This window comes from Mytilus galloprovincialis, chromosome 8, assembly GCF_965363235.1.
Source record: "Mytilus galloprovincialis chromosome 8, xbMytGall1.hap1.1, whole genome shotgun sequence".
NCBI classification, from domain to species: Eukaryota; Metazoa; Mollusca; class Bivalvia; order Mytilida; family Mytilidae; genus Mytilus; species Mytilus galloprovincialis.
In genome coordinates this window covers 75488947-75500868 of record NC_134845.1, presented here as the reverse complement: position 1 = coordinate 75500868, position 11922 = coordinate 75488947, and the positions used below count along the sequence as shown (strand labels likewise).

Genomic DNA, 11922 nt, shown 5'->3' with positions numbered 1-11922 from the left:
CTTTATAAAATTCTCCGTGTATACATTAAATTAAATCCTTATAATCTTCTATCGTATTGAAATCAGTTGTTACATTATAAACAGGATCCCTGAATTTTCAGTAGCTTTTTTAACATGATTAAGGATTCTTACTTTTCACCTTACGAAAAATAATACCTAGACCTATGGTAGAACCTGTTTATGCATAAAAAAGGGAACGGAACATATATCTTAGACTAAGCGATTTTGCTACACCATGAACTGGAATCCATTGCAAGAATTAACCTTGGCAAAACATTGATCCACAAAAGAGGGACGAAAGATACCAGAGGGACAGTCAAACTCATAAATCGAAAATAAACTGACAACGTCATGACTAGAAATGAAAAAGACAAACAAAAGTACACATGACGCAACAAAGAAAACTAAAGAATAAACAACACGAACCTCACCAAAAACTAGGGGTGATCTCAGGTGCTTCGGAAGGGTAAGCAGATCCTGCTCCACATGTGACACCCGTCGTGCCTACATTTAGTTCCACAACAATCCAGAAAGATACGCGTAGGAAAATTCACTATCTGGATTGATTAGGAAGAAGGCAACTTTCCATCCATATTCGCTGGCCAGGGGTTACGATCCACTTCCCTCCTCTCCACCCTTGGCAGATTAAGCCAACATTTGTGATAACAGGGATGCGTCATTTATCGGAAGATTAAAGTCACACACATTCAGAATACATTATTCTTGACCAATGGTAGCACTTGAACTCTTCAATTTGGAGGTAAAAACACGGTAGCGTCTAGATTCTACACACTTGGTAAAGCAGGAAACGAAAATATACGTTGACATTCATGCATTTGTGCAAGAAAAATACACAGGCACTTTTATTAGTTGATTAAAACGTTCAAATTGTCAATAATATAGTCGTATGTTTAGGGATGTAAAGACTTGTTGCACAATAAGCAAGTGACAATTGTTTACATTCACTTTCTACATTTTCACGTGATCATGTAATTGGCGCTTTCTGATTGAATGCAGCGAGTTTCGACTGCAGCCAATGAAAATCATTATCTTGTGTCTCCGAAATTCTATCTCAATCCGCCAAGGGTGGAGAGGAGGAAAGTGGATCGTAACCCTTGGCTAGCGAAGATGCTTTCCACCAGAAATCAAATGACGTAGAAGGAATCCACCAAAGGTGATAGTATTGCATTCAATAATGAGCCAAAACCATAAGCAGGGTATATTCTACTAAAGGTCTTAATATAAAACATTTAAATCAGTTCAAACTGAAAAACGTGCAGGAGAGTGTGCTGTGTTAGAACAAAACTAACCACTTGACTGCATTATATACCATAACAAAAAGAGAGAGAGAGAGATAAAAGAACACATGAACAAATAAGATGACCTATTCGAAAAAAAACTAGCTTTTTCATTAGAGGCCGTGTGTTCATTTCTAATCTTCTCATTCAGGAAAGTATAAGGGTAAGGGGATTAACCTGTAAACACAATTTGTTTCTGCTGATGTCTGATTTTTATACAAGAGCAATTTCTTCAATCGATAAAATATACCTACCACTTTTGTTTAAAAGTATACACGACGAATGTTAAATATACAGCAGGTAATACCGGTCCTTCTGGAGCATGTTGTCTATCACGATTAGGTAGGGGTTGTCTTGCTCAATTTTTGTTTTTGGTTTTTATGAGTTGTTAAGTTGTAGGTCCTCGCTCTCTCGTTTTTTATCTTTTGCCATGATGATGTCTGCTTTTCTGTTATGTTATTTCGATTGCCCTTTGGTATCATCTCTCACTTGTTGGCCATAATTGTTTTGCTGAACTTGATACTCAGGTTTTTGAAAACGTATAAGGCAGTCAATGTAGGATAGGTTTTAGCATTGATGACCTATCTGATCTATATTGACTCACGTTCACAACAGCCACATGTTATAAAACTATTATTGTTTACTTTAAACACATTGTGACAATGATTTGAAATTGTCTCATTGAAATTCATGCAACAGCTTCTCATTTATATATTAGTAGATTGAGTACAATATACTTCCGAAGCTTCCCGACCTAAAATTATTCCATAGCTGAAAGGGGTTTTGAAAATGCGTGGTGCAAGCAATAGTTCCATAATATGAATATACTGATAGAATATTTGTGATACAGTTAAAAGGAAATGATGCAAGTGAGAAAAAAAATATCTTGTTATTTCAAAAACAGACTAGAGCTATATTTTAGTTCAACTATGATTGCTTAAGCTTGTATATGGGATTCCTATAAAGTTATAAAATATCTATGATTACCCATGATAGCTATCCACCAGGACCACAGACCAAAGGACATGGGTGTAAGCAACAATAAGTTGTCAAGCGGCCTTCAACAATAATCAAAACTAATAATGTACAATGCTAAAATTAAGTACCTGACTTGAAAAATAAAAATCCTCTAACGAGAATCCCGAAGGCCTAACTTATTATAAAACTATAAACGAGAAAGAAATATGACAGACGCAAACCTACGATGATGAATCCGATACCAATTGAAATTACCGCAAAAAATCCATGTAAAATCAAAAAAGGTCCATGTGTGCTTTATTTACAGTGTAAAGTATGCAGAACATTCTACTTGTATCCACAGTTTATGACATGTGGACAGAAATATCAACATTGTGCGTACTATTTAGGTAATGATGGTTCGGTTTGTAGATAGTTTAATATAAAATCCAATTAAACTGTAGTTATTAAAGAACTTTTTTTGGTCTGGATGTTGACATGTTTGTGAAGGGACCCAGTGTATGCCTAACTTGTAACGATGCAGCGGACACACACTGAGTCTGCCATTTAACAAAAAGTACCCAATCCACATAGCCATGATATGGCCTTCCGACAGAATATCGGCTGTAAAATCTAGTCGCTGTCCACATTTCAATCGTAACTATTCGATGTGAGATTTTATATCCCTCTGACAATCAAACAACTTTACTAAACTTGCTTCCTGTTAATGTCATTTGCTAAAATTACACTCTGTGTCTGCAAACACAGACACAGAACAGGATGATCCGTGTTGTTTACAGCGCCAAATATAAATAGGTTCCTAAGAGGGAGATAATTCAGACGGAATTTTTAAAAGGAACTTAAAACGACCCTACAGCTACTCAGAAAATGTTTCACAACTATTTGTCTGACTTACAGTGTTTTTCTTATATACCCTTCTTCCGTTTAGATTATTAAAACATGGAATTTATTGTTTAGTATTTTTTTTTATAAAAAACTGAATTTTTACAATTTTGATAAACTGATGTTTTTTTTCTATTAAATATGTTAAAACAAACACAGAGTATACACACATCAAAACTATCTCTAATTAATCAAAAACAATTTTCAAAACACGTGTCCTTTGTTGACCACTATAATCTGCATATATAACAACAAGATCAACACATATCTATTCTTTATTAAATGTTAATGAAACTCGACAACATATGAAAAATGTTCCGACAGTCTTTCTCATGTTTAACAAATAATCAGACAACCATGATAATTGTTACAGTCACATTCTTTAATATCCATTTCTGTTTACATACAATCTATTAATGAAATTAATGAGCAAAAGTAGGATTATAGAATTTGGACTGAGTATAAAAAGTATTAGCATGATGATTTCGACCTTTTAATATTTCGTCTTCATCTGACCATTGTCGGTTTTCAGTGGTGTATTCAGTGTTATCACGTGTCCTCCTTGTTGGAAAATCCTGAAAATGAAGAGATATATCTTCGATGAATAGTAACAAGTATTAGTTATATTTCCTAAAATATTACAAAATAACGCCATTTATTTTTTTGTTTATCAAATTTATGTCCACTAACTGTATCCGTATAGAAAACTATACAATTTTACAAGAATCATGAAGAAATAGCAGTGGAAAGGTAAAAGGCAAAACATAAAACAAATAAACCCTCATATTTGTTTGCTATTTGTAAATGATACTTTCTCTGAAAATTGCGGTGGTTTCGTTAAAACCTAATTGTACATAAAATACATTAAAACTGATCTAGATAAAATATGGAGGATTGTGATTTAAAAAAAAAATATTTTGACCTCATAACATTTAACTTTACCTAGTCCAAGTCAGGAACCTTCTCTGAAGTTGTCCTTTTTTATTTCTTTTTGGTTCTAATCTTTTTATAATTTTAATAGAATCGGATAATTTAGAGCTTAAACAAATGTATGAACTTTTATTTACTAGATATAGAAAGATGTGGTGAAGTGCCAATGATACAACTCTCTATCGTAATAACAATTTATAAAAGTAAACCATTATAGGTCAATATACGGCTTTCAACACGGAGCCTTGGCGTACACCGAAAAAAAAGCTATAAAGGGCCTCAAAATTACTAGTGCAAAACCATTCAAACGGGAAAACCAACGTTCTAATCTATATAAAAAGCGAAAAACGAGAAACACGTATAAATCACCACTGTATTTTTGTTAATTGTTTTGTGATTGTTTTGCAGTGCCATTCACGTTCCATATCTATATTTTGTTTAATTATCTATTTGAATCGTCGTAAAATACTCTTACCCGCGCTCCCCACAATTCTTAATTGTCAAGAAAATTCACAGCTAGTAAAGTTATGTATAAGTCATATCCTTTGATTAAACAAGCATTAGGAGCCTGTAATTAATTCAGTGGTTGTTGTTTGTTTATATGTTACATATTTGTTTTTCGTTAATTTTTTACATAAATAAGGCCGTTAGTTTTCTCTTTTTAATTGTTTTACATTGTCATTTCGGGGCCTTTTATAGCTGACTATGCGGTATGGGCTTTGCTCATTGTTGAAGGTCGTACGGTGACCTATAGTTGTTAATTTCTGTGTCATTTTGGTCTCTTGTGGAGAGTTGTCTCATTGGCAATCATACCACATCTTCTTTTTTTATATCATACATTAAGGTATAAAATTAAAGAATAATAAAATTAGAAACTATAAAAATTCAAGGCAATACATTCGTATTTTTTTCTAGCAAATCTGTAAATAGGCTAAGAGTAAAACTCGAAATTTAAATTTGTATGTAAGCCCATACCAAATACTGTCTGTTTTTTTTTTTTTTTTTTTTTTTAAATATAATGACTTACTGAACTACTAAATGATTTTGACTCCAGCAACTGACTGGCCTTTCTCCGTCTTTGATAATGTGCATATCCTTGTCTAACCTAAAATAACATTTGAGGTATAAATGTACTAAGCTTTTCAATCTATACAGAAATACATTCAACCACTCAACATGCATGTTCAAGTGGCAACGTCCGCAGTGCATGGAAAAATCATATCCTTTTGGTATGTTTTGCGATGTTTATCTCTCCAAGTACATCCAATATGTATGTGCAGATCTTTTTTAAATAAATATAATTATTGTTTGTAAACTCTGCATGTCCGACTGTACATCTGTTATACAGCTTCGAGTGTATCATTCTAATAAATCTATTTATTTCGGCATATTGTATCGCACTTGTGATTATTACTCTTACACTTATAATAATGATCAGAAAAAAGGTTGGACAGAAACGTTCATGTTATTCTTAACCTGGAGATTTAAATCATGCCCAGTCTTAAAGAATAAAAAAAAATAACTACTGTGGTCAGTTCTGGCACTTTTATTGCTTAGATGAGGAGCAGCAAAAAGAGAAATGATCAGCTTTTAAATTATCCTGACCGGGAATCGAACCAATGATATCCTGAAGTCATGGCAAATTAACTTCCACTAAACCAATGAAACGGTCGCCCCAAAGCGGAATTAATTGTTGAGTTTGAAATAAAATTAAGATTCGTTAACATGTGCTGCTTTAATGCTTTAATACTTCCAACAACTAATAAGTGGTATACCTTAAAATAAATTGTACAAGCCATTTTAGAAATGCTTCGGATCAAACTAATATCCAACGAAAAAAGTTATTCAATGAACAAAATAAATGTTCTCAATGATTCACAGCAGCAACAAATTTCATTTTCATTCTATCATCATTTCTACTGACCTGTTTATTCAAAAAGCAATGAAACAAACATATGAAAAATCCCTGAAATGAATTAATATTAGATTTTATTTAGTTATAATATATAGTGCCAAAGATAGTTGATTGAATAATAATTGTTTTATATCCATTGAACAATAGCATTTGCATATTCATAACGAGAACGAATTAATAATAGATACAGTGGTTAAGTTACTTTAGATATGTAGACCGAGCGATAAATTTGTATTTATGTAGTTTCTGCTGTAAAATATGGGTATATTAAAAAGGGAGAAGAGTTAAACGTTGCCAAAGGTCTACATAGAAACGTTCACCTACTGGCCCAAATTCGAATTGTCGAATCGTTGAACTAATTTCAGTAAAACACAGCGAGGATTTCACCTTACACGAGACATTGGATGACCTTCTTTATTAAAATCAGACGTGGCTGTGTATTTATAGAGCGTTCATATACTTATAGATTATTACATGGCATTGTCCATATTGTCCATGGTATCAGCCCTAGACTCCATATGAAGCCAGAGGGAATAATTAAGCCCGAGGGCTTCATATGGGTCGTGGGCTGATACCACAGACAATATGGAAAATGACATGTAATAATCTATTTATCACATATTTTCAAGCAAGAGAAAAAAGATAGCATATACCAAATTATCTTTGATATTTTCAACAAAAATTCAAAAACACATTTAACGAAAAATGTTTAAAAAATTATCACCGTGAGTAACAAAGTTCGTATTACAGTGAGTTCACAAAGTTCAGTAGAAGGTTTATCAAATAATTAACAATAAATATATCAGTGTTTCTGTTTCCGTTGTTTTCCTCTTATAGTTGATGTGTTTCCCTTGGTTTTAGTTTGTAGCCCGGATTGTTTTCTTTTAAACGATTTATAACTTTTGAACAGTGCTATATACTACTGTTGCTTTTATATCAATGAATCAAACCAAAATCGTAGGAAGAAGTTTATAAATAGTCGTGTCCATGAACCAATCCGAGCAAAAATATTGTCTATAGGTGATTTTATTTATTGTCCTTATATATTTTCTATAAAGACTTTCCAAGTGTTGCTGTGTATAAATTATATGCATTTATATGTTTGCCTACAATAACAGGATTATTCTATTATTGTTTTACTAATGCACGATTTGGTAATCAATATAATATATAGCATGTTTCGCTTGAAGTACATATATTCACCATATTTTCTCAACCTGTTAAAACCTGATTTGACCTTTCGTCGGTAGATTTTTCAGTAATTAATAAAACATAGTGCACATCTATATATTTGAAGGGACTTTCTCAAAGTTATTATCTGTGGTAATCAAATTATCTACAAGAACTTTTTATGATTTGGTGTTTCGGATATCATTAAGGTCATATTCCTAGCACTTAGATGCATGACTTGGTGACAGTGACACATTGAATAAGACTGGTCCGATTTTTTGCGGAAAATTTATGAATACATATAGATAAAATTAAACGTAAATATACAAAATCATCCTATCTTTCAATGATGTTGCAACATTGATTCTTTATCATTTATATATACCTGAAGTGAGTTACATACTGCAAATAGGTATTGAAATACAACTAGATCTTCATTTACTGAAAATGCGCCAAGTATCCATGTTATTCCGAACAGTGGAAAAATTACGCAAATACTTTTAATTCCTGCTCTGAAAGATTAAAACAGAAATACTTGGTTTTTAACTCCAGAACATAGTCTAGTCTCAATTTCAATATTGCATAGACGATTGTATATACCTTGATACATAATAATTATACACAATTCGCTTCACCATACATCAAATATAATTGTTACTATTCAGGACTAAGTTAAAAAGGAAAATAGAAAACTTAAATGATATATGACCCATATATATTCTTCTTCAAGACAAATACGTTGCTTTTTATAAGACAGAACTCCCAACACTATCGTTTTGTTTGAAAACATTACTTGAAAATTATGAACGTATTACCAGATATAAGCTATTTATATTTCACTTGAAGACAAAACATATTCAACAAAATCATTTTCAACACATGGCTTACCAAAAATCTATTAGAGGAACTCTTGAACAATCATAGGTAGATTCTGTTTTCTATTAGAATTTCAATCAGATATATGTATATATGATATTACCAAAAGAACAAAAAATGTCCTTACTGCACTGAATACCAAATAAGCATACAAATAAAGTTTGATCACCGAGCCCATCACATGGTTTACAAAACTTCTTCTCAAATATTAACATCTTTTCAATCAGCAATCGGAAAGGTCTCCAAAGTAACTGTGTAAGAGTTACTCAGTTATTCAGAGGGTGATAATGAACGTTTTCACAGATAAGTTGCTTTCCTCGTTCAAAAAAATAATTTGGCTTCTCTTCATCTTTCTTGTACTTCTCATTTTAGACGGATTGATAAATATTATCATTTAGAATGGTCAATGTATTGAGATACAACTAACTTGTTTTGAAAATAAGTTGAAATAAACCTCTTTTTTCTAAACCTATGACACATGTATAGTGTTTGATTCCAAAATAAAATTATCTGAATTAGATACGCGTCTGGCGTACTAAATTATAATCCTGGTACCTTTGATAACTAATTAGACAGCTACAAGGTGCTGAATTTGTTTGATTCACGACGTATTTGTTACGTTATGAGGACCTGTTTTAGAACAAACCATTAACATTCGGATCAGAACTAACTGAGACCTTCCACATTCCGACGAGTACTTTTTTATAATATGGACCAGTCTTTATACAGGAACTTTTTTGAAAGAACACAAAATGTTTAGTATTATCACTTCGCTTCACGTCCCGCTTTATTGACAACGAACACTTACTATGTAATAAAATTTGAAGTTACCCTGTTTCTCAGCCTCATTCAATAAAGTTTATATTTTTCTGATATTGACCTAATATTGTATATAATTCTGCATTCTATCTTAACTAGCACTTTATATTGTACTTTTTCATATATATATTTTGGGTGTCTTTTTGTCCCTTTTGCTTTGCTAGGGTATATCCAACCTTAGGCCAAATCTATTATATTGTTGTCTTTGCTATCCTTTTCCTTTCTTACAATTGATTAACAACTTGTAAAATATTCATTTCAAAATTAAATCATAGCAAGGATTAATAAACTCTTCATAGATACCAGCAGCAAATAATAATTGTGGCGATTAAAATTCTTTATTTGCGAAAGAATTTGGCGAAAGAAATATATATAACGATTTATTTTCATCCATCGTGGGTTTTTTTACTTTTTGTCGGGTTTCTCGGACTTTACCTGCTCAGGCAATACTCGGAATTCTCCTTCGACTCGTTTAGATTTTGACAGATAATCAATAATCAGCTGATTGCATTTAATAGTTAACGACAACAAAGGACTAATTAATAAAGGTGTTAATTGTACATGTATTGTTAATCAAAATGATATGGTTACATTGCGTCCGTCACATGTCACATAGAGGATTTATTAACCAATTTGCGACGCACGTGTTCGAAGCAAACTTGTGACTTATCCACTCCTCTACTGCTCTAGTCCAGAAAAAAACTGTTAAGACGAAAAATGTTCAAAAGCAAGAAAAATCTCTGATTTAAAACTTTATCCTATGACTTTAATATAGATAATATAGAGTTGAGAGAGTACTTTGAAGTAATTTGAGTGACACGACGTGTTTCAAGCATAGCTTTACGTCTCAACTTTTTCATTTACGATGTTCTAGAAAAGAAACTGTCATTATGAAGAAATCTATGCAAAAGGTAACAACCACTCGAATGAGAGTAACCCTTCAATGTAATGACTACAACTTAAATTAGGGATCAATTTCAAGTGATTTCAAGTAAAAACTACTCTTTAGTACAAAAGGGCACATATTTTTCTTTTGAATAAACTAAATTCCAAAGAATTGTACACCTTTCTGGTATTATATGGTCAAAACATGTCCAAGAATTTTGTTATATTCCGGAACTTATATATTCTCCATTATTAAAAGTAAGTAGCCCCCTCTTTTAGGAAAGTTGTTCAAAGAAAAGTTTGTCTTTTTAAAAAGTAAATGTTAAGTGCTTATTCATTACAATGCAGACTCTTAGATAAGTTTGAGAGAATAATCATAGACAACAATGGGGCAAACTCGTCTTAGAAAAGGGGGGGTCGTAAAAAGGGGAAATGTTAAACGAAAAATTTATGTATGTTACTTGGCGTAGAAAATGATAAAGTGGCGAAAAATATATTGTTTTGGTGAAAGAGGTGGCGAAAAAAAATATTAACCCAGGGGAAACATACCAGGATTGAAATTTTATATTTGCACCAGACGCACATTTCGTCTACAAAAGACTCATCAGTGACGCTCGAGTCTACAAAGTTACAAGGCCAAATAAAATACTAAGTTAAAGAGCATAAAGGATCATTCGGACCATAACGTTTTGCCAAATACAGCTAAGGTAATCTATTCTTTAGGTAGAAAAGCTTTCGTATTTCAAAAATTAAAAGCTTTGTAAATAGTCAATCTATAATTATGACCATATCAATATACACATGGTTTCCTTTTGAAATAAATAAAAAAACAAACTTAATAATTTATTTTAAATTTTAAGACTTTGAAATTCTATAGTTTCCAACTCCTTAAGGTAAAAAGGAAGGCGAACTGTTTTTGATAAAATAACACTTCACTAATTTCATACATTATCCATATTGGGAACGCCCAAACCGAAACATTTGAAAGCTCGTTTTGAGTCCTTTATTTTTATAATGACACTAAATGTTTTCTATTACAATGTATAGCTTAGTGGCTTCTAGGGCAATGGGTCTGGAAATTATTTGCATGAAAGTTATAAATCAAGTACGTATTTGACATTCTTAAAAGGGGTACTAGTCGCTTACATATTCGCGTTAAAGCGGATATTACATTTTAATAACATCAAAGAGGGACGAAAGATACCAAAGGGACAGTCAAACTCATAAATCTAAAACAAACTGACAACGCCATGGCTAAAAATGAAAAAGACAAACAGAAAAACAATAGAACACATGACACAACATAGAAAACTAAAGAATAAACAACACGAACCCCACCAAAAACTAGGGGTGATCTCAGGTGCTCCGGAAGGGTAAGCAGATCCTGCTCCACATGTGGCACTATTAGGATAATATTCTTGAATTGATGTGATTATCAATATATAGTCTACTTCGTGTTTGTTTCTTAAAATGTCCTTGATACACTGTTAAATTTGTAACGTCGCAAAAGATGAGTTTATTAAATGACGACATTAACACCGATTTTGATCTATATGTATCATCTGCTCTAACTCATTACTAAAAAGGGAAGACATGTTTGTACTATCAGTTTTTCGGGGATGGATAAGCGCTATGTTGTATGAGTTCAACTCATTGTTTAAAGCTTTAAGGTGAAGTATAGCTGTTACATTCTACGTCATTTGGTGCATAGTGGCGTGTTGACACATCTCCGATATAGGACATACATATATAAATAGATTTAGTTTACATCAACGCAAACATTCTGAATTTATTTAGACTAAAAAGGTATAATTATTTAAACGTATAGCTATAGGAGATAGCTATCTACATCAGTCTCAATAGCAATCTGGTTACTAAATGTTTAGACAATTGATTATGTACTTACTTTGATTTTTCTTTAAGTGTTTTTGCAGCAAGTCCTCTGGTTGTCATAATTTTATATATCATTATTATCAGGATAATTATGTTAGTCTACAAAAAAGAACAAATAGATGATAAATCAAAAGAAAAATAGAAAACAGTTCAAAAGTTTTTTATCTTATTGAATCTCAAATAAATGATACACAGCTACTTTTGAATAGGTACTATTTATGTATCAAAAATATGTAGTACTGGGAATCTACTTTTAATATTCAGTACTATTTTGTT

At 32.1% G+C, this 11922-nt stretch overlaps 1 protein-coding gene across 1 annotated transcript in view; it reads right to left on the bottom strand.

The window, feature by feature from the left end:
* Window positions 1–3445: 3445 nt before the first annotated feature.
* LOC143042582 (adhesion G protein-coupled receptor B1-like) overlaps window positions 3446–11922 on the bottom strand; it is a 49698-nt gene continuing 41221 nt past the window's right edge. The window contains exons 22-26 of the mRNA XM_076214982.1: window positions 11660–11745; window positions 7559–7685; window positions 6013–6054; window positions 5116–5193; window positions 3446–3733 (exon numbers count right to left, since the gene is read on the bottom strand). Of these exons, the coding sequence (XP_076071097.1) occupies window positions 3581–3733; window positions 5116–5193; window positions 6013–6054; window positions 7559–7685; window positions 11660–11745 (486 nt within the window). The 3' untranslated portion in view covers window positions 3446–3580. The remainder of the gene's footprint in view (window positions 3734–5115; window positions 5194–6012; window positions 6055–7558; window positions 7686–11659; window positions 11746–11922) is intronic.